At 40.3% G+C, this 22,569-nt stretch overlaps 1 protein-coding gene across 1 annotated transcript in view; it reads right to left on the reverse strand.

Moving 5' to 3' along the window:
* ZC3H12C (zinc finger CCCH-type containing 12C) overlaps window positions 1–21,293 on the reverse strand; it is a 42,228-nt gene extending 20,935 nt beyond the window's left edge. Inside the window, exons 1-2 of the mRNA XM_021525700.2 lie at window positions 21,202–21,293; window positions 873–1,639 (exon numbers count right to left, since the gene is read on the reverse strand). Of these exons, the coding sequence (XP_021381375.2) occupies window positions 873–1,567 (695 nt within the window). The 5' untranslated portion in view covers window positions 1,568–1,639; window positions 21,202–21,293. The remainder of the gene's footprint in view (window positions 1–872; window positions 1,640–21,201) is intronic.
* Window positions 21,294–22,569: the final 1,276 nt, after the last annotated feature.

Below are 22,569 nucleotides of genomic sequence, written 5' to 3' on the forward strand. Positions count from 1 at the left end.
GGGTTTTTTTAGCCAAGGAAAGTCTTGCATTAACTTTTATTCCTAAGGTAATGAAAACCACATCAAATAATCAGAAAACTAAAACTCACCTCCTAAACTTTGCTGTTAGTAATCAGATAATCCTTATGACTTACTGAAACAATTACCAATTGATTTATAATTTAGTAATTTATATTGCCATAGAAACCTAATCTCTCAGCACGTCTCTCTGCCATTTCCTTCTCTATTTAATCACTGATGAAGCATGACCCTCTCGCCTTCACAGGCAAGTTTCTTGTTCTGCACCCAGATGTCTGGGTCAGGATCAGTGAACACTGTAGGTAAATGTGCTATCCATGGGTATGTAAGTGAAAGTCGTCTTTCACACACTAATCTCAACAATTAATGTCAATAAAACCTAACTCCAAGACTGATAAACCAAGACCAATGCTATGGGCGGATCAGTTCTCACAGAGTACTCAACTAAGAAGTATCCCTTAAGCTGCTTAATTCTACATCACTCTTTTATAATCTTAAGGAATCTTACATTTGCTGTAACTTTCTGTACATAACTCCATCCAGCAATTGCCTGTAGCAATGGTGGCTACCAAAACTTAAGGACTGGAGTGGTAGTGAGGAGAGATTTAATATCTGTCTATAAAGGGACAATGGCACTAACTTCTGGTTGTTCTAACAGTGAGTAGCACACCACTGAAGTCGTATAGACCTGTAGCCTGATTCCAGTATCAGCACACTGTGTGGTTGACAAAGATACTTGAAAGAGACCCTGCATACAGTTTAAGGCAGTCACACCAAACATCAGTGCTTGAACTGTGGGCAAGAACCTTCTGTTTCCATTTAAATAGAAAAGCAAAACCTTCATAGTCACATACCTCATTGCAACATTGCTGCCATCAATAACTATTGGCCTCAGGTTGTCTCCATCCTCTGTCACATCCTCCTGCAGTGGAGACTCTGACCTCTGAGACTCTATGGAAGACGCTTCACGCATTACACTAGTGTTAGCATTAGTTACAGTCTGATCAGTCTCAGTTTTATTCCCAAGTTTGACAAGTTCTCCCAAAATATCATTTATTAAAGCATCAGTACCAAGTTTATTTAGTACAAGTTGAACCTGCTCTTCAGAGTAACCCAACTTAAGTGCAAACTCCAGTTTGGTTTGATATTCTTTCACCACATCAGGAGGCTTTTTGACTTCCTTAGGTACTATCTGAGCCTCTTCTATCCTAAAGTCTTGCAAGATTTCATTTCTTTTTAGTATATGAGGCTCTAAGCAAGGAGATCGACACAGCTGTCGATGAGTCTTAGGCAATAAATGTGACTCCGATGCAGAATTATTCAGTCTCTCTGACTCATTATCAGAATTTGTGCTTTCTTCAGAGTCACAGCTGGAGCTTCCAGAAGTCTCTTCAGATGTCTCCTTTTCTCTGTCTTCTTTCCTAGAATTAACCTTATCCATGGTTGGCTTCTCCGCCATCGACCAAGGTACAATTGCATTTATCTCTGTGCCAGTGCTCCCCACATAAAGGTGGCCTAAGTCATGCCCCAGATGATCCTTCAAGCCCATGAAGCTGCTGCATGCACTTGACTCCACTTTGCTGTTTTTCTTGTATTCCTGAATATAAAGTGTTCCGTATTCCTAAAGAGAAAACAAAAATGTTGCAACTGGTTACACGCATTACTTGTTTTCTATTTTCTTGCTGCTTCCTCAGAACTGCATTTATTCTCTTGCAGCCGAGAAATAGAATTTATTTCTCTTTTTAAACATGGAAGGCTTTTTGTGGAAAAGACTCCTCCTGAGGAATATCTATAGCTAAGTGGATAAATAACTACCTGTCTTCTGAATGTATCACATGTTTTTACTTACACATTTCTAGAAATGGATTTATGAAAAAATATGAAACCAAAGACTCCAAGTTTACCTACTGTAATGTAGAGACAGGACTAAAGTAATTATTTAAAAACAATGAGATATTTCTTCTAGCATAAGACTGTGCTGCAACAATAAAACAAAGTGACTATAAAATACACTGGAAAAGGTTTTCAAATGAAATGCCTAACAGTATGTTGAACAGAAAGAAATTAGCATAGTGCTCTTATTAGTAACAGAAAACATGATTAAATAAAAACTTATTGGTCCTGAAAGACACTATCAGCTCAATGGAATACACTGAAACTATTTCTGAATTCCCTTATAAAGTGATAATTAAGTCTAGAAAGACTAATTGTTCTCAACAGAGTGTTGTATTACTAACATATACAGCATTTAGGGACATGGATTGATCTAATGGCCAATAAAGCAAATGGAAGTTCTTGCACTAACTCCAACAGACCATTCATCAAGCCAACAAAATTAAAAGCTGCTTTCAGCTCCTGCACTAGATTTGTGCAAGCCTTTAGATAAATCAAAACTATACGGGTATAGATATGAGCCAATTAGGAAGAATGTAAGAAAAAAGTTGCCATTTCCAGGACCATATACTCGCCATTATCAGATCTTCTTGAGGAATTTTGCATAGTCGTTAGTTACAGAAGTTAGTTATATACAGAAGTTAGTTACCCATTTCATCACAAACATTACTTCAACAACCTGCACTTAAAGGCAGATTGCTACCTCCTTCCCTTACTTTGTTCTTTGAAACAGCAATCTTTGCTAAATGCTTCAATAAAGAAAATAAAACATAAATTATTTCTCATAAATAAAAATGGACCATATGGACCAATTGTACTGCAAGGTTACCATGAAAAAGAAGAATTTAAATTAAGGAAAGACTATGAAACAAAGAGTTCTTTCACACTTCCATCTTGTAAGGCAGAATATAAAGCAAGATATAGAGACAAAGGACTTCACTTGAACTTAAAATTTCTGTCACCAAATACATTAACTCTCCCATATCCTTACAGGTGAGCATTTAAGACTGATGCAGTATTTTTAAAATATAGTGTACTTGTGATAAAGATTTGAGAGTATGAACCAGAGAAATTAATCCAGGTTTAAGATTAGAGAGAATCAAACATACAATCCAATCCATGGCTCAGTAAAAGTAGATTCTATAGGCAGGGAGTGCCAAGACATCACCATTGTGGCAGAGTGTTCTGGTTATGGAGCACAAAAATCTTACTTTACCCAAACAGTTCTAGTTAACATAAATAAATCTCATCTATCATCAGTGCTTTCATCTCCAACACTTTAATCCCAGCAAGACTGATAAGGAAGAAAACAAAGTTTAATTTAGATCTTATCTTACTACATGGCAGTAGAGCTCTAATTCTCATGCATTAATGAATTAATGAATATTGCCTTCTCTGAAGGCAAATCTTTAGGATTTCAAGCAACCCAGAGATTAAACACAACAAGAATTTAGGAAATGAACCATTTCACACGGTGATTTATTAACTAAGATAATACACTTTGATAGCACAGAGGTAGTAACAAATCACAATATTCCAATAAAAAGATACAGTTAAAAAACCAACACCGTGGCCTTCACAGAACTGACACACACACACACACACAAAAATTAAAACAAATCGCAAACAAGCAGCCCCTATTGGAAGCCAGGCTGCCTAGCAACCAGCCTCTAGTTGCTAGGATGCGCTTCTTTAACATACCATCATGAATACTAGCACAGCCAAAGAATAATTTGGTATGAACAAAAGCCCATGAAAGAGAGCGGGACTTAAGTGCGTCTGGTTTCCCCTCGGAGAACAATGCAGCTGCCAAACCAATCTGGAAGCCCCGACATCATTGTTCCACCAACCCCACAATCTGCTCTGACTCGAGGAAGTCTAGTTAATGGGCAATACTTTTAAGCTGGACTGAAAAGTTGAGCTGGCTCATGTACTGCTGCTGCAGAATACAGGGAGATAATGGGTCACTGCCTAAATCCGTGTACTGTGAAATGTCATTTTAGTATTGAACTAAAAGTGAAGGGAGGGTTTTTTTAGAAGGGGGGGAAGAAGAGTTTGCATATTAACAGCATCAAATACCAAAAGCCTGAAGTGCATAGATTAGAAAGAGGATTTTTTTTTCGTGTTAGTTGAAATAATACTTAAGTCATTCTTCAATCACTTCTTTCTTGAAGTTTAAGTGCTTTACAGCAACTACAATCATAACACCCTCCAGTGTGATTCAAAGAAGTCACTAGCATATGAATGTGTCTGTAGATCAGGCATCATATGAAACGTACTTTAGATGATTTGCACATCAACTGCATATGAAAAATGACTGTAGCCTGAGCTTGGTCCATTGTTAGGAATATATACATAATCAACCTCACATCTATCTGCTTTAATTTTCCTGTCAATCTACATCATGCTTCAATATATAATTGCTTGTTTTGCAAAGAACTCCACTGTTTTTCAGAAACTATTTAAAGAACAGAATAATAAAAGCAGCTGCTTTAACATATCCCACAGATAATATATAGTTATTATATTATTGCTTTAAAAGGGTAGTTAAAATTGTACTTGTACTGTAAACCCAAAGCTAAATATTTCTGAAATAGTTTTGCATAAGCAGTACACTATTCCTGGCATTTGGCCTAAACCCTGCATGCAAAATGCATTTATTTTCAGACAAATTTTTACAATGCCTGGAAACTTTGCATGTCTTATTTGTGGTCAGTACCATGTCTTAGAAACATTACACTTTGGAGCTCCAATCATGATGTCCTTTATGAGACTCATTGACTAGAACCATGAAAATCAGATGTCACTGTTGAATGCTGCTGATTATTTTGTCTGGGTTTGTTTAGTGAAGAGCAACATGCCAGGCAGTCAATTTGAATGAATTTGTATTCCAAATAAACACTAGTGTACCTATATACAGGACAATGAAGCTCATGAAAACCAGAAAAGGTCAGATTTATCTAAGGAGCAACAGCAGCTAAGAATTCCTTTATTCACAAGGACCTTTTATTACACACATATGGTTTTAAAGTATGCTGACTGATACAAAGCAATATAGCTAAGAAAAGCATCTACTTGAATTCTGAGTCAAATGAAAGATAAACAAAAATCATAAAAAAAATTCATTCATGAAAATCTTCACCTTTTGGTTATGCTCACCACAGCTCAGTAAAAGACTTGTATTTATGAAAAGGTTAATAAAATGGGTAACTCCCAATTTGGACATACCTATGATAACAAAAGTTTTATACTGTAGCCTATTTGAAACTACAGTACCCCACACTGTGTTCACTGTTAAAGGTTTAAAGTACTGTACATATATTTATCAGGTATAAATACAATAATCCAGATGAGCACTTCATTACAGAAGTATAATCTTTCACCATTTCTTAGAAGTTGCCATTATTTTCAGCTAACCATTAACAACAATCAGCCCCTCAATTCACCTCCACACATATTTCTCAAAGGGATGTGGGCTAATCACCTAATATTTTACTGTGTATTCAGAATATTTTCCACTTACAGTTGAGCATAAAATAAATAATTTAATGCAAATTTAGTTCACAGAGGAAAATAAGAAAGTAAAGTAGTGTCACGTGGCACAATATAACAGAAAATGTGTATTTTCAAAAGACCATCAACAAGTTTTGGAAGATACAGTCTACAAGGAAAGAGTTCAACATGTTTTCACAGAGGTAGACCTTTTCTAAGTCTCCTAAACACAAAATGTAAAATATTGAAATAATTTTGTTGAAACACTCACTGCTCGTCACAAACAGGAGTGCAGATCTGATCAGAAAAGAAAAAAGAAGAATGTATCCGTTATCCAAATGATAAAGATACTGCAACAATGCAAATAAAATAATGAATATGTAATAAATACCTACTGCTGTAGTTTCTATGTATTTAATTACCATTGTATTTGAGCGAGTGCTGTTGTCTGCATCATTCTATCCAACAAAGGAGGGATGTCCCATTGAACAGATTGGTTAATGCTCTGGGGCAACAGATGTCTACTGGAACTGCAGGAGACCAGCAACTGGTGGCCTGCCCATCTTCTGAAAACTTTCAATAGACTCATGCATATGTTCACACAATAGGGCATGTGGTAGAAATGCAAACCTCTTTTTAACCCTTTTATATGCTCTCTTTCCCTCTCAACTGATATATGAAGGTCTTTGTTTTGGACTTTTTTTTTTTTACAGGATCCTTGAAACATAGGCTCATGGAGTACACAGTGTTTGTTCTTCAGCCTAACATCTTAACTCAAAATATAAAACAAAACAGATTAGAAACTTTATAAAAACAGCCGGACTACATCTGACACACTGATAACTGGTTTTAAAAACTAAAAACCTTTGACTGTAACGCATTCCTACCTGAGACCAACCTAATGCTCAATCTTACACGTCAGTATCTTCAGATAGCCTATAATGGAGCTCTTCCTGCTTCCACAAATGTGGTAAATTTCACCCAAGGTGTAGTATAATGGAAAAGGTGTCTATTCATGTTTTTCTTTAAGAGCTTTTTCTACTAGTCATAATTTAAGTAACAGCTTATTTGCAAAAGAAGGTAAATACCTGTAACTTAGAAGTTGAAACCTCTCCTTTTCCCCACTGGGCTACAGAATTTGTTCTGCTGATGGCGACTCCTATCATTTTCAATTTCTAGGAAATGCACCATTACTGATGCTTTCAAAAGTTCCTTAATAGAGTGCAGTGTGAGTCAATGCTCTTTAATATACTTAATCTTAGTACATAACTGTTTTTCTATCCCTCTTTTTCCAAGAGACACCCAAAGTGTGCAAATCTCAGCTGACACACAGGCTAGCTCGTTGTCCAAATGCAAACTGATAACGCTGCAACACCAGAAAGGTGAACCATCCCGTTTGTGCAGAGAGAAGCCCCTATACTTACGTTGGCTGGAAAACACACAGACATTGGTTTCTCTTAGCTGTTCCAGAAGCAACTCCTTAACACGATTTCAGCTGCAGACTTCAGGCAAGCAAGCAGAACAATGAATGGATGAACAGATGGACCCGCGATGTCTTTGCTTAACCTACTACCGAGCGGCTGTGGAGCCAATCACGGCCGGCAGAGCTCACAATTAGTTGGCTGGGCAGATGCAAGGCAACCTCCCCATCCTGCATCAGGTTCGGAGGTTTCTAAGATAAGCAAGTTGATGTCATTCTCAGGGTCTGCCCCGGGCAGCATGTGTATTAACGAGGGGTGTGCAGCAACAATAGGCCATACAAAAGAGACTAGCAGGCAGCTGCTGTATGAGAGCCAGAGTCATTAGGGAGCAGGCTGCCAACAAGAAACACCTGGCTTGGGCAGACTTCAGCTTCTCCTCATTGTTTCTAATTCATGAAACAAAGAAAAGAATTATTTTTTAAGTAGTAAAAATTGTGAGTTTCTATTAAAATGTATCAGTCTGAAGGAATATAAACCCCTATATTATGGAAACAAAATGTTCTTTGTCAAGAAAAATATTAAAGACAAATAAATCTATCAGTAGCTATTGTAGTCCCCTTTTCTTGTTAGCAAAATTAATCATAGTGATATAAAGCACAAGGAGGTATGAAAGGAACCCACACTAAACACTGAAATGCATTTAGAAACTGCTTTCTGAATTTTCTGACACTTTTCTACATTAGTCAATAATTGCAACAAGCTTGCATTTACACACAACTGTAAGAGTACTTGTGAGTAATTTCAATGGAGGGGGTGAAAGCGTTTAAACTAAAAACACATAATATTAATATATGGGATAATGGATATTTTTAAGCAGTTGAAACATTACAGCACTTGATAGAAAGGAATTACAAACCACTCTATTGTTCTGGAGTCCCTCATATTTGTTTGCAACACAACTGCTTTCCTCTTTTACTTTTTCACAGATCTGTTCTAGATGCCAAGATCTTTCCATCTCTTCTTGATGACAGAATATTTGAACAGAAGTCTGGAGCTAGGCCAGATCTTTATTGTTTTTATTTTCAATTGAAGTAATTGACATAGAAACACAAACTCCAGTCCACATCTCCCCTCACTGCCCACATTTCCACTGCCCAACACAGACATTTAGCAACATAATTGTAGCAAGGTTTGATGCTTGGTAAAAAAAGGTGGTGTACTGTGGACTTTCAAATAATAATTTGCCACTGCTGGTAACTTGAACTGAAGACAAGTCAAAATAAAGGAGGAAGAGATTGTGCATTTGCAAATGTTCATCTGAATGACTACTAGAAAAGCATATTTACTAAACTTCAGCATCATTACATGACTAAAAGCAATAATGAGAGACACAGAGGCAGCTGTCCTCCTCTGCTTGTGAGGACAGGCAAACTGCTGAAAAATATCTACTGTGATTTAATAGAAGAAAAGAATGAGAATAGGTTTTGTTAGAACTGTTTTGAGCAACTTTCCAAGCTTTATGCAGATATGAATGTAATTAACACAGTAAATGAAATTACATACTGTCATGCTATTACACTGACACACTTATCAGGTGCCCAGATATTAAACTTCAAAGAAAAAACTCCAACCATAGTTTCTCCACACTGTCCATTAAACACTCCTAAAAACAGCTACTAACACCGCAATTTTGGACCTTTTTAGTCAAAGACAGGAGGAGACTCCACACTAATTTCTGCCACTGTGAACACAAAGACTGAGAGAAAGCTACCCACGAGCACAGTGGGATGCCTGATCCCCAGCACTGGATTAAGCCTCTTTGCCAACAGCAAATAAAAGCAGTGATCTGAAAAAGCTAATCAGTCCCTGCTGTGGTATTTAGACTACCTCAGTTGCTGGTATTGGATAACGTTAAGCATATTAAAACTTCTGTAGGCAAAACTGGAAGCCAGTCCAGTTTACCTATGTCCAAGAACTGCACTTAAATGCAAGCAGGATCACTTGGCTAGTCACTTGTTATCTCTCTGATTAGAGCCAGGCATTTGCTTTGCAATACAGAGATGCTTACTTTGCAGAGACACATATATACACATATATACCCTTTATATACATCCATAAAAGAGTACTCTGTGGCAGAGAACTGCTGTACTTACGGTTCTACAACTACAACTAGTGCAAGTGTATTACCCAGTTTAGAAAACTGCCTTAAAAATAACACTGCAAGAAGTTCACTTGCAAAGACCTGCCCGCTCTACGTCTTCTACAGTTAACAACATTATCCTGCTTTGTGTACATCCAAACTCTCCACATACCAAGTGTAGGTCTTCAGGGAACCAGGGAACTTTAGTTGCAGATTAAAATTCATGCAAACAAGCATGCTGCAGCACTATGACCAAAATGAGAATGGATACAATCTGAAGACTTACATTATATTGTTATATTTACAGAAAATACTCTAGCAAGCTATAGTTGGGTGAATTAAGAAGACATTTTCTAATTCTATCTTGTGCACAACATTGGTTACTTAAACCAGCTTCCTCTTCTGGAAGTATCTTCTCAGCTCCTCCCTCAAAGAAGTTGTGTTGTTGAAGGTTTACAAGGTGTCAGATCATCCTATTAAATCATGCTTGTGATGACAGAAAAGCATTCATATTAAGGTTTATCAAGCACATGAGGCTTCTTTGTGAGAATGATGAGCTCACAAAAGACACCTTAGTAGGAAACAGTGGGGCTCTGCCATCACATCTGTGAAAGGCTGTAAGAGCATCACCAGAAAGTACAAAGCAAGCACAAGGCACACAGCACAAAAGGACAAAGCAAGTTCTACTTCTTGTGCTAAAACCTCCAAATCCAATAACGAGTTCAACAGCTCCCTATTGGAACACTCAAAATACAAAGAGGTAGTAAATTAAATCCAGACATAGCAAATGCAACGGCTCCTTCAAATTTTTGGTCTTGCAAGATGAGTAAGCTATAAAATCCTGTATTTGTGGCTGCTAGGTATGGGACATTTTGTACAGTGCTTATCAGGTCCTTAGTGCCACTTGATTAAACAGCAGGTCAGCATAAAATCCTGAATTGCCTGGAGGTGATGGGATGCTGCAGAGAGACACAGACCAGGGTGTCTCTTGGTTTGGGCAAGGGGTGGGAAAGGAAGCATCCCCTTTATCCTCCCCCCACCACTGCCCAGTGTGGTGTGAAAAGCACGCATGGAAGGACCAGAGAGACCAAAGGGGGGAGAGTTGGAGCAGCTGGGAAATTCAGACAGCAGAAGCTGAAGATATTAGGGAAGCACTACTATAAGGCAGAAAAATAACCCTTAAAAAAACCCCCAACAATCTGCTAGTTCCAGACAAATCTTGTTGTTTCAAACACATTGAAAACAATAAAAAAAAAAAAACTTATTTAAAAAGGAATTGTTTTATGCAAGCATACATAAAATATATAAGCATACATAAAATTGGCTGTCACTCCAGTGGTATTATTACAGCAATTAGAAAGACAATGTGTCCCATTGATGTGTTTAATTACCTTTTATTTTACAATTTTGTTCTAAGCCTCCATTATTAAATGATGCCTTTGCAAGAACACACTGCAAAAGTAAAATCAATCACATACCACTGCATTTATAAAATAGAAATTATAGAAATTAAGGTTATAAGCTACAGACAAAACTCAGCCCAAAAAAGGGTGAAAAACTTATGTTTACTGTTGGACTTGGGAACTGCAAGGGAGATGCTTATCTTTAAAATTACAAGGTGGCAATAAAAAAAATATTCTTTTCAAGTTATACTAAGAGATAGACTATCTTAAGTAGAATACTTGAAAGAAGTTCACCTAGTTTTGAGGAGTGCTAAGTGGTGCTCTAGACTGGATCTACTCACAGTCAAAACCAGACAAAAACCACCACTCTACAGCCATACAAAGGAATTAAATGATCAGTAAGGAGTGCCTGGAATTCAGAAAAAGAACCGATATTATGATAAAGATTAGTAATGTTTTGCCTAGAGAATAACTAACCTTTCAAAACCACCATGTTTTAAAATAAGGTTCAACTGTATTTTCAAATGCAGTGCAATTGCTCTGTAGAAAAATATGCACTCTCAAATGCATTAAAACAAAGTGGTGAAGAGTTCTTTCACTCTTTGAAAAAATACTCATCTATCTCTAGTTATCCTTAAAATTAAAAAAGCAGAGACGCATTTTCCAACAGGGCATAATCTGAAAAGAAGGTCAAAATGTCTAAGTTTCTGGTATAATCCCATTAGATCATCAGTATATTGGATGCATGCAAGACCTGAGCAAACCATTGCAACATTTATCATGATGTCCTCTGAGGTTTTGAATAGAAGCGAAAACCCCAAGTGTTATTATAAATAGTGACTACTATTTTGCTAAGCACGGGTAAAACAGATCCAGTCTTCACTTTTCTGTTGGTAGACAATGCCAGTGACCATGCTCATCACAACATGACAAGACACCCACCTGCAGCTCCACAGTTTGCCTACATCACGAGCCCAAGAGGTTTGAGCCACACCAGCCAACTATACAGAAAGCATAAAAACAGCATTCTGTGACACCAAAAAACACTGGCATAACCCCTCACTACCACACTGAGATGTAGCACCTGAAATGAAATACATTTTCTGAAGCAGATTTTAATTTTAAAATTAAATAGTTTTGATCATAAACCCTCCACTGTTTACCTAAGATGATGATGATTTCCTCAGTACTGTAATTTACAGATACTCACTGTAGGCATGGATTCTTAAGCTGTGCTCCTTCCACAGCATCACAGAATTGCTGAAGTGGGAAGAGATCTCTGTAGGACATCAGGTCCAATTCCCCTGCTCCAGCAGGGCTACCAAGGGCCAGATGATGGACCCTGTCCAGATAGCATCTGAACACCTCCAAGAATGGACACTCCACAACCTCTCTGGGCAGCTGTCAGTGCTTGGTCATCCTCACAGAAAAAGTGCATTTCCTAATGTTCAGAAGGAATAGTCTGTGCCCACTGCTTCTGGTCCTGTCCATGGGCACCACTGAAAAGAGGCTGGCTCTGTCTGCTTTGCACACACCCTTCAGGTATTTATACACACTGATAAAAACCCCACAAGTCTTCTCTGCCTCTTCTCCAGGCAGAACAGCCCCAGCTTTCTCAGCCTTCCCTCCTAGAGGAAATGCTCCAGTCCCTTCATCATCTTTCTGGCCCTTTATTAGACTCACTCCAGTAACTCCATGTCTCTCTTCTACTGGAAGGCTCAGATTTATCTCACCAGTGCCAAGCAAAGGATCACCTCCCTTGTCCTGCTACCCAACCCCTTCTAACACAGCCAGGCCACTGCTGGGCCACAACCAGGACTGCTTCCAGCACAATGACATACAGCAGGCTCAAGGATTTCCAATCTTTAAGTGGATGCTCCAACTCAAATGTGGTTAAACCCCAGCATAAACATACAAGGCACTGTAACCACACCCACACAAGCACAGCAGGGCATGCACACAGATGGACAATCCCAGAAGTCTTGCTTCTGAGGGCAGTAAGTCACAATGCCAGAAATTCCTGTTTTTTTTGGGGGGGAATAGACAAAAGCTCTATGGGAAAGTATTCAGGGGTTTACAAGCCAAGAAAGCACTGAAATCCCCTTCTATGCACTAAGGTGGCTGTTGGGCAACTGCTCTCATCAACACCATCTCATAAACTTTAAGTGTGAAACACACTGTCCATTTTTGCAACAAATGGGGGAATAGTGTTTACTTTAAGATTGTAACTGTTTAATTTATTTTTAGTTTTATTATTTATGAATTGAATGAGACACTGAGCTACAAAGCATTCAAGGGAAAAAAAATGTTTCCACCAATATATATATGTTAGATTCAATCTCCTCCCTTCCAGAAAGACGTTCACTCCCACTTCACGTTTTCTGGTCACTTTCTGAGCATGAAAATTTGAACTAATTAACCTTCTCTGTGACAATACGGGGTGGCCAGACAATGCCTACAACTGTACAAAGTGTACACTATCATGCTTAGCAAAGTACATTTATTCAAATTTGTTCTGTCAGAAGAAAATCCTCTTACAAAACTAACACGGTTATGTGGAAAAAAAGTATTCACTTTAATACACTTAGCTAGTCAACTTAATATCTTTTATCTGTGCCACAGACTATTGTTAAGAGTTTGAAAGGTTAGTCAGAGGAAAATAGGCCTCTCAAACTGTCTAGAGACATGATCAGGTTGTGTTTCAGGCCATGTTGCTGGCAATAGAACCCCATAATCTCCAGGGTTCCTGGACACAGTTCAAGGTGTTGGTTGGACTCTCTGTTGCCCTAAATGGCATCACAGTGTTATGCTTATTTGAGACACAATTCCTATGCCTGTACCACACGGCTACAGTTGTCTTTTTGGCCTAGAGCCTTCTGCGAGAGAGCTGCCAGCAGTGGATTTTCTGCACGACTTTCGGCCTTGCCATTTACTCTCTACTGGGATGAGAGTCAGAGAACATGTTAAGGTTCAAATTTTTACCTAGATTTAGTAAGATAAGAATCAGAGAAAACAGAGATGATCATGTAGTTTGTCGAGACACACTTAGCACATAACTGTTTCTTACTTTCTGAGGAAGCTTTCAATAGATCTGACAAGTGGTAACAATAGCCAGATCTTACTCAAAGTGGGTTACTGTAGCTGCAAATTAAAGTTCCAAATGAACTTGAATTCTTGGAATGAAAGAAAATAGCTGCACAGAAGTCTATCTTACTACCTGTCTTTTAAGTGTAGCTTTTCTTCACCGTTACTGTACTCCTGAACACAGCAAAAGACACAAGTCTCCACACTCAGCTACATACAGGCTTTGAAATCCTAGTATTTTATACATTAATAAAACAGCTTACTCATGTTTAATAACCTAATACATCAGAAAGAGACAAACCGTGTTAGTTATTTAACGTAATTTTTCCAGCTATTTGCAGTCTCAGAGTCATTCTGGGCTCAGAAGCCTGCAGCTTTTAAAGTAGTAATTAATACTGCTGACCAAATTTTCTTGTATTTAGTTGAAAAGCCAGATAGATTTTAGACCTATGAATTCATGCACACATGTATTTAATTAGGCTAACATTTGAGCCCTTCTGAGCCCTCAGAGCTCATACTTTGCTCTTCAGAATCCTTGTCATGAAGTTAGATCTGATAAAGACATGCAAATGGGAATACTTCATTCAGAATCTCTGGAGGTGAACTAGTCCAACAACCCTCACTTAGTACAGGTTCAGCTACACTAGGTTGCTCTGTGACGTACAAATGTGCCCCCTGTTGATGGAGTAAAAAAGTTACCCTTTGTCTCCTTAAAAAGGAAAAAAGCCCAGAAGTTTCTCTCCTCCGTTTGGTTAAAAGGCACCCCATAGGACCTTGGAGACTTCACCTCAAACTTAAGGATAGCAAATTGGACAGAAGCCAAAAAGTCCAGCCTAAGCAATTCACTAGAATAAGAAGAGAACAAAAGAAGTAAATTGCTTTTGTGAAGTGTTTTAGCAGGAGCAAGAACCTCTTGCCCTGGTTCAGGTTTTCTCTGTAAAGAGCTTTGTTATTTTTTCTTTTATTAAAACTTTTTGTTTCCAATACTGTCACAGGAACCATCCTGCTACTTTTATGCCACTTGAAGTAGCTGAGCTATCAAGGGTACAATACTTGTCTCTGAGAGCTTGTAAGACCCGGCTCAAAGAGACCTAGTATTACTGTGTCTTTTCCTTTTGAGCATTTCCAAAACTGGAGACTCCACAACTTCCCCAAACACCTGGCCCAGTGTGTAAGTATTCTCATGGTGACATTTTTCTTCATCTTCATCCAGAATTTCTCACTATACCTTGCCAACTGCTGCCTCTTGTCCTTTTGTTATATGCCTCCAAATAGAGTACTTTGCCTTCTCCAAATAAGTTACAGAGCTGAAGACAGCAATAAGATCCCACTTTGTCTTTTCTTAAACAAGGCTGAACAAATTCAGTTTTCCTGGTGTCTCTCCTTGTTACACAATGTACTCCATCCCCCTTATCAACCTGGTAGCCATCCACTAGACTGGCCCCTGTAAGGCAGTGTCTTCTCCCATCTTTTAGAGACCAAAACTGAACTCAGTACTCCAAATACAATCTCACCAGTGCCAAAACCAGGTAAATGATCACTCCACTTGGCCCGATGGCAATCATCTTGCTAATATACCCTCTTTAGCCTTATTCTCTATTTCTGCAACATCACCTTACACTCATCAAGGGATGAGGCTTTACGGTCCACAAAAGGATTCCATGTCAGCAGATGAACTAAACCCTATTTACAATGCCCACTGGAGGCATCTGTTTTCAGTCTGCCCACTACAAACATTTTCTCATCGGAGATCTCATAGGCATAATGATGAGTGTATTCAAGCTGTAGATGAACAATTCAAACTGCTCACAGAAGTAGCAACAAAGATCAACTTTAAGATGATGATGCTTATTTCACACTAATGAGTTTGCTTATCTGAGGTCTCTCTTGCAACATATGTATATATCAATAGCAAACTGATTTGTAACATACTAATGTCCAAAATTTATTAAGGCGTTACATGTGAATTATAGAGTCCTACCACAGCCTTATAAAACTTTGGAGCAGCCAGTTTTACAAACAAATCAGATGGCAGATTATCACCAAATACTGAACAAAACCTCAGGGAGAGACCATGCACTCTACCAATACCATTAAACTTATCAAAGAACAATTATTCTCACTCCTGAAAAAAACTGCCTGCATAATTTCACAATGCAAACACACCCTAAATCCCTGTGAGATATGTAGTTTAGTTTCTCCTAAATGATCAGGCAAGGGTGGTTTACCAAGTTTCATTTATAAGCAATGCTCAATTCAGAGAAGCGGGCAAAGAGCTCAGACAAAAATCGTGACTTTGAATGAGTTCTGGCAGCAAGGTCAAGCTCCAGGAAGTAAACATTACCTAAACACCTTTAGCTCCACAGTCTTTTGCTGGAACCAGATGAAAGTCCCATCAATGTATGCATGATAGCAGATGTTATTTTCTTCCACAGAAGAAAATAACAGCTACAATAAAAAACTAAAAGAGAAGCGAACAAGTGGCTGGGAAACAGCAGCTGAAGTAGAAAACTCTGATTTTAATCTTTCACCAGAAAGCATGTGCTATAGCTCAACAACTTCAAGAAACCCAGACTAATCCCAACAGTGACAGTTCCAGCACTAACAAGTCCAACTCACAGCTCAGCAAGGATGGCAAAAACCTAGTTGGCAACCCAGCAAGAATGGCAGCACGAACCCCAGAAGCAGCTGCTACAGAGACTTGTGAACCCAGGTGCACAGCCCTGGGCACTTGCACATCACAGTCCTTCCCTAGCCAGAACAAGCCATTTCCAGAGGTGTATGTGGCATTACAAATAGCATGTATTGGAGTTTCTGCTGAAGGAAAAATCATCTGAGATTTCCACATTAGTTGAATGTTTTAAGGTGGAAAAGCCTTAGGGGATGTTCTGCAAGCTATGAGGCTCTAAGGCTCTCCACTAAGACAAAGTTTGAGATCTCCACGTAAGTGTTTATGGCATTCTTATAAGAGAACTGTGTCTCATCAATAATGAAGCCATGTATTGAATCTGGAAAGACAGATAACTCAGCAATTCAAACATTAGCTTTACAGATGACAAAGGATTGAAGAGACCTGTTGAGAGTCAAGGCACTAACTATAACGGCAACTATGAGAGCACAGAGATGAAGAATGAGGTACCAGCTACTTGTGTTAACAGCTTAAAGAACAAAAGTAGACTAGGAAAGTAGCTTCTGCTAAAGGAAATGCAATCTGCCCCTTTTCCAGACAACCTCTGCCAAACCACCAAATTTCATTAATCCTAAAATAAAAGGTCTAAGTCATAGCAACACTGAAATTTTCAGTACATCACACAACTTCAAAGCTTCATGGGACTGATTCATTGATTTCACAACTTAGCACATTACTTTTTACAGCTCATACGGGAGCATGGTTCATACAAATGGACATTTAGGAATTATCATGTCAAGCAGTAAAGGGCTCAAGGATTTTACTCTTTAAGATGCTCCCCAGACTCTGAGCTTTACCTACTCAGAGCAAGCAAAATGCTTTTCAGGTATTTGCAATAACCTGTGTCACATTTACTGAACACCTCCAGCTTCACCGATTCTCCATTCTCTGGCACTCTTCTGCAACTTTCAACCACCTCCCAAAACATTCCTTTCATACCAAAAGAAGCGACTCTATTTCTTCCACTGGGAGGATTAATAACATCCATTAAACTTTTCTGTACTCCTATCCACTGAATGTCTTGCCCCTCCCTCCTCTCTACCCACTCTTTTCTCAAAATACCAACTTCTCATAAAGTAAAATCCTTCCTTCTGAATAAAGCTTTAGTTTCCTCATTATTCACTCTGAAGAATACATTTTAAATACTTTGTATAATACTGCAGAAATTTTATGCAAAGAACATCTTTATCCTGAAAGAATTTAGAATTAAATCACTCTGGTCTAAAACAGAGGTATTGAGAGCTACATTTATGAGCACAGAGAAGGTTTCTATATTTAAAGGACAGCAGAACCTGGGATGGTCTAGAATTCTATTCTGTATCCCTCTATCTGTACACACACATATGTACATATAAATACATAAATAGACACCCACTCTTTCAGGAAGTAGGATGACGTATGTCAAATTTTAAAGTGTTACACTGGTATCATAAATCAAGCACATATTACCTTAAAATGGTCAAGACATCAGGAGAGGTAGTCTGGTGCTTGCTGTGACATAAACCTGGAAGAACGATGAATCTCACAGTTGCAGAGGGTAAGCTACGTTACTCCCCAGGGGAAACCTTGAAAACATCTCGTCTGGACCTTTCAAGTCAGGAGAGCAGAGGTACAACTCATAAAATTCAGGTATGCTCTCAAAGCATTCTCATTCTGCAGCTATAACTCAAGAATGAATGGATCTTGAGTTGACCAAAGCCCTAAAATAATTCTTTAATGAGCAGTACAACACCCTAGCAGAATGTGAAAAGTCAGTGTCAAATGTCAAACCCAGCACTTCATGCTAAGGAAAAAGCAATTTGGATTTTTGGCAGTGCAAGCTAAGCTTTTTACATAAGACATGTGATCTAACCTGAAGTAATCAATCCTGATAGGTAAAAGAGAAATGCCTGGTTCATCTAAGCAGAAAGCCCCAAGGTTACAAAAACCTCCGTCAATTTCTGCTCATCACTAAACAACTTGGTAAGGAACATGCTTTTTGACAGAGCCTCAGGCTGTTACACAAAAACATTTAAAGATTAAGAGCTTTTCAATGAAAAATCTCCTCTAGGTCTGGAGATCTGCCTACTCCACAAGACATACAGAAGAAAAAATACACACAGTGAGGGAAAAAAATTATGAAAAAAAAGGAATGGGGCAAAGGGGAAAGAAGAGGGAGTGAAATGCCTCATAACTCTACCAGAAAGGCAATTATGAGCAGATTACAATTGATTTTCTATCTATTTTCTAACTGAAAATAACTACAGTTTGAGGCCAGGAAGTGAGAAAAATTACGCTGTTTCTTATTACACCATCTCACCTTTGCTTTTTTTATAGTCTACTTTTAACATATAATTTAACAATTAAAATGAAGTGTCAATTCTTTCAAGCATAAAAATATGGGCTTGTTCAATTAATGGGTTTCTTGATTCAAACATATGGTAGAAGTAGTACATTTATTGCAAATATTTAGCAAGCTTGGAGACATGAAGCATTTTACACAAAACTATGCATGATAAGAGATATAAAGCATCGTTCTACAACTTCAGTCCTAGGACAGAAACAGTTCAGTCTCTTCACAGAAACAACTCACTGCAGTCTTCGTACAATATCTGTTTCTTACAGTAGCTCAGACACAGTTTTCAGTACCCCAAGTCAAAAAACAAGGTGCAATCACCTAAATCATTAATAAGGCCACTGGTTAGCTCCCATGGCAACAAATACTATGGAAATGACTGAATGGTGAAATATCTCTTGAATAACTTAGAAAAACTCTTATCTATTACTACCTAGCTACATGTGAGACATTGCTTCAGAGAACAGCAACAGCAGCAGAGTAATATTTATAGAAGAGGAAAAGCAGTTTTACATCATACATTTTCTACCCTTCCTCCCAGTAACTATAAACCTTTCCCTTTTTTACTACTCATAATCATTTCAGTTTCTAAGAATTATTTAAAATACAGATTATGAAGATATTGATCATTGGAGGCTGAAGCTAGAAAAATCCAGATTATGATCTGTTTTAATTTAAAAATAAAGGACAATTGGGGGGGGGGGGGGGAAGAAACAGACTTTTTAGTTCTCAAGGGCAGATTTTTTTTTTTTAATAACTGGTTCAAGACAGAAGTTAAGGAGATGATGCAGAAAATACTAAACAAGATTTTATGACTCCTGTAATGAAAGAAGTCAAACTAAATCACACATCTCTTTTTCACCAAATGGAGTTGCCTAGCTGCAGCCATTTCCAAGTACAACAAAAACTGACCCGAGCCAAACAAGTTCCTCATTTTATTTCACACTGACTTTGAACTGCTTTTTCTTTCTCCAGCTTGCTTGGTTAAAGAGTACTTTCAACTGCACGTAGCATGTATAAGATCTCATAAAATAAAATTTCATAAGGTTTTTGACTTACCCATGTAAAAAGGAACAGTAAATATATAGTCAATAGGTTTCATCAAATATCTAACTACATCTCCAATCTTTTCAAGTCTCACCAACTACAAGCCTAGTTTTCTTCAAAAGTACCAACAGCTCTGGAACACCAACAGTGTTTTTAAAGGTTTGTACAACCCAGAGAAGCAGTCAGTGAAATCACTGCAGCAATGTTGTTCAGCACAGCAGTCAGCATGAAATGCACAATCTGCACAGATGAGTCAAGTCTGGATAATCTCTTCATGCTCTGTCAGGTTGAGAGTATGAGGTTTGTTTTTAAATTGCATACCTTCAATAAACTCCACTTCTCTGCATTCACATTTTAAGACAATATTTTTGAATGTGTGTTTTGATTTGCAGATGTGTAAAAATACTGTTAGTGGAGTTCTATCAGGATCTTATAAGTAATAACTGCCTTTTAAAAAGGACTGCAAATGGTAATGGTAATTGCAGCACCACTGGGTGACTGCTGCCCAGAAGTCTGGTGTAGCAATAAAGGTGTAATAACCAAGGTAAGATTTGTAGAGAGATGAAGTACTTCGAACTGGTTCAACTACATCCATTAGGAAAAGATAAAAATTAAGTTTTCAAATTTTCAATATTAAGTGGTCTAATTAATAAAGAAGAGGGAGCAGGGAGAGAGAAAACAAAATTTTACCCTGAATTCCCTAAAATTGCTGTAAATGTGTTTTACACTGACAAAACAGATTCTCTTTAAAATGCCAACATGCTTGAGTTCAGATTCATTAATGATAGATTACACTCTGTTGAAGTGTAGTATCACCCTGGAGCATTGCCAGTTAGAAAATTCAGTTCACTAAGACATATCTAATGTAATCCTTGAAGAAGGTGTATTGTCAGCTCACTGCCTTGCTATATAGGCAAATGCTACATGGTAAGGAGACAGTGGAAGAGGAAGTACCCTGCCAGTTTGAAAACCCAGACATACTTGTATGGTTTATTTTCCTTCCAGATCAAAAGACTGTGCTACTGCTATCTTAAGTATGCTGTTAATTGCATAACCCTAAGAGGCTGCAACTATGAGTTATGTCTCCGCTTTGCAAACACAGATCAAGAGGACAAGACACAGTAAACACGACATTTCAATACATCTGTTGTTCAAGAAATGTAGCCTGCCGTTCAGTGGGATACATTTACTTAAGTCAACTTTTGGCAACACCATCGCTTAAGGGCTATTTCGCCCTGTCAGACGCACCAAACCAGAGCCAGGCAGGGGAGCGTGAGACAGGGCCAGGTCCGGCTGCAGAAGGTGCTGCACAAGCACAGCCCGGCGGAGTTTCCTCCCCCGAGGCATTAGAAAATAGCGTCACCGCTCCACAAATACAACCCTACATACCCGGCGCTACTCAGACATGCCTGCAGAATTACGCCCAAAACACACAGGTGATTGAAAATTAATTTTTACGAGAAATTACTGCTTAGAATCCACAACCAGATCTGAGAACGGTGAAACCAACACGTATTGCGGTTCGGTTAAATAGAGCAAGCCAAATTATGCAGCCCGTCCTCTCTCACAAAGCGGAGGGAATAAATCTACACTTTCCTCACAGAATTATTAAAAACAAAACAGCCACAGAAACAACCTCAAAAGTTAGAAGCAGGGGAACGGCAGGGTAGGGAGAGTACCTGGAACAAGTTCTAAATTCCTTGTCAAGCTCCCGGAGCGCGCGGGTGCGCGTGTGCCCGGGCCGGCCGCAGCTGGGCACGGCCGCGGGCGGGGCGCGGCGCGGCGGGCGGGCCAGCCCGGCGCTGGCCGGGGGGCACGGTCGCCCCCGCCGCCTGGGCCCACGGCTCGGGGTCGGCAGCCAACAGCTCGGGGAAAACTTTCCGCAGGGACGGGGCCTGCCGAGGCGCGGGGCGACCCCGCCGGCCCGTCGGGGCAGAGGGCCGGGGCCGTCTCCTCCCTCACCGGGAAGCGCCGCCGCGCCGCGGCCTCCGCCGCCCGGGCGACCTCCACCGGGCGACCTCGGGGAGGCGCCGGGGGCAGGGCCGGCGCGTGTGTCAACACGGGGCCGCGACGCCGGCCCGGCCCCGGCGATGGGCGGCGCCGGGGTGGGAGCGCGGCAGCCTCGGCCCGGCGCTCCCTCGCCGCCATCGCCGGGGCCCGCCCGGGGCCGCCGAGCCCCGCGGTCCCGCAGCCGCCACCCACCTGCGGCCCGCCGGCAGGCGCCGCTGCGGGCGGCAGGAGCGGCCGCAAGGTCGCTTTCACCTCGCCCGCATCCCCGCGGTGCTGCGGGCCGCCCCTCGCCGCCCCTCGCCGGGCACGGCCGGGGCGGACGGACCGGGGGCACACGGTGCCGCGAAACCCGGCGGGGGAACCGCCCGGCCGGACCTCGGTGGGTGGCGGGCGGACAAGGGACAGGGCTCACCCCCCCCGCCGTGAATTCCCGAAGGTTGCCGCGGTGCCCCCCTCCCTGATCGCCGCTACGTTACCGGCTGGGGCCGGCGGGGCGGGCCCGGGCGGCGCGGCCTGGGCAGCTGATCCTCCGGCCCGGCGCGGGTCCTGCCGCCATCGGAGAAAGCCGCCGGGCGCTCACGGGCGCTCGCTGTGCAAGTGTCCCTGTGCCCCGCCGCCCCGGCTGTGCAGGTGGAGAGAGGGCGGTCGGAAAGCTTTCCGCCGAGGATCACGAACTCCCTTTGTGACAGAGTTGGTAGAGACCTTAATTTCCGTCCCGTGTTCTAATTACGAGGTATTTCCTCCCACCCCGCAGTTACTTTTATGCAGTTGAAGTAATCTACCTCTCACCATCCCACCCAGCCTTCTGTGCTTATGCCGAGGCGGCTGAGCGCCAGGAAGCTGCTTAGAAGATATGAATGAAAGTCTGGTGGTGTGATTACAGCTTGCAGCTGATGGAGCATATCGTATACAAGATAAGACATACTGCCATTGCTACTCACAGGCTGCAAATGTGTCTGTCTGTGTGTGTGTGTATAATTGTCACCCACTGCTATTCTACTAGTGGAATTTATAAAAACCTTTTGGTACTCACCAGA

The sequence above is a fragment of the Lonchura striata genome, chromosome 2 (genome assembly GCF_046129695.1).
Source record: "Lonchura striata isolate bLonStr1 chromosome 2, bLonStr1.mat, whole genome shotgun sequence".
NCBI lineage: Eukaryota > Metazoa > Chordata > Aves > Passeriformes > Estrildidae > Lonchura > Lonchura striata.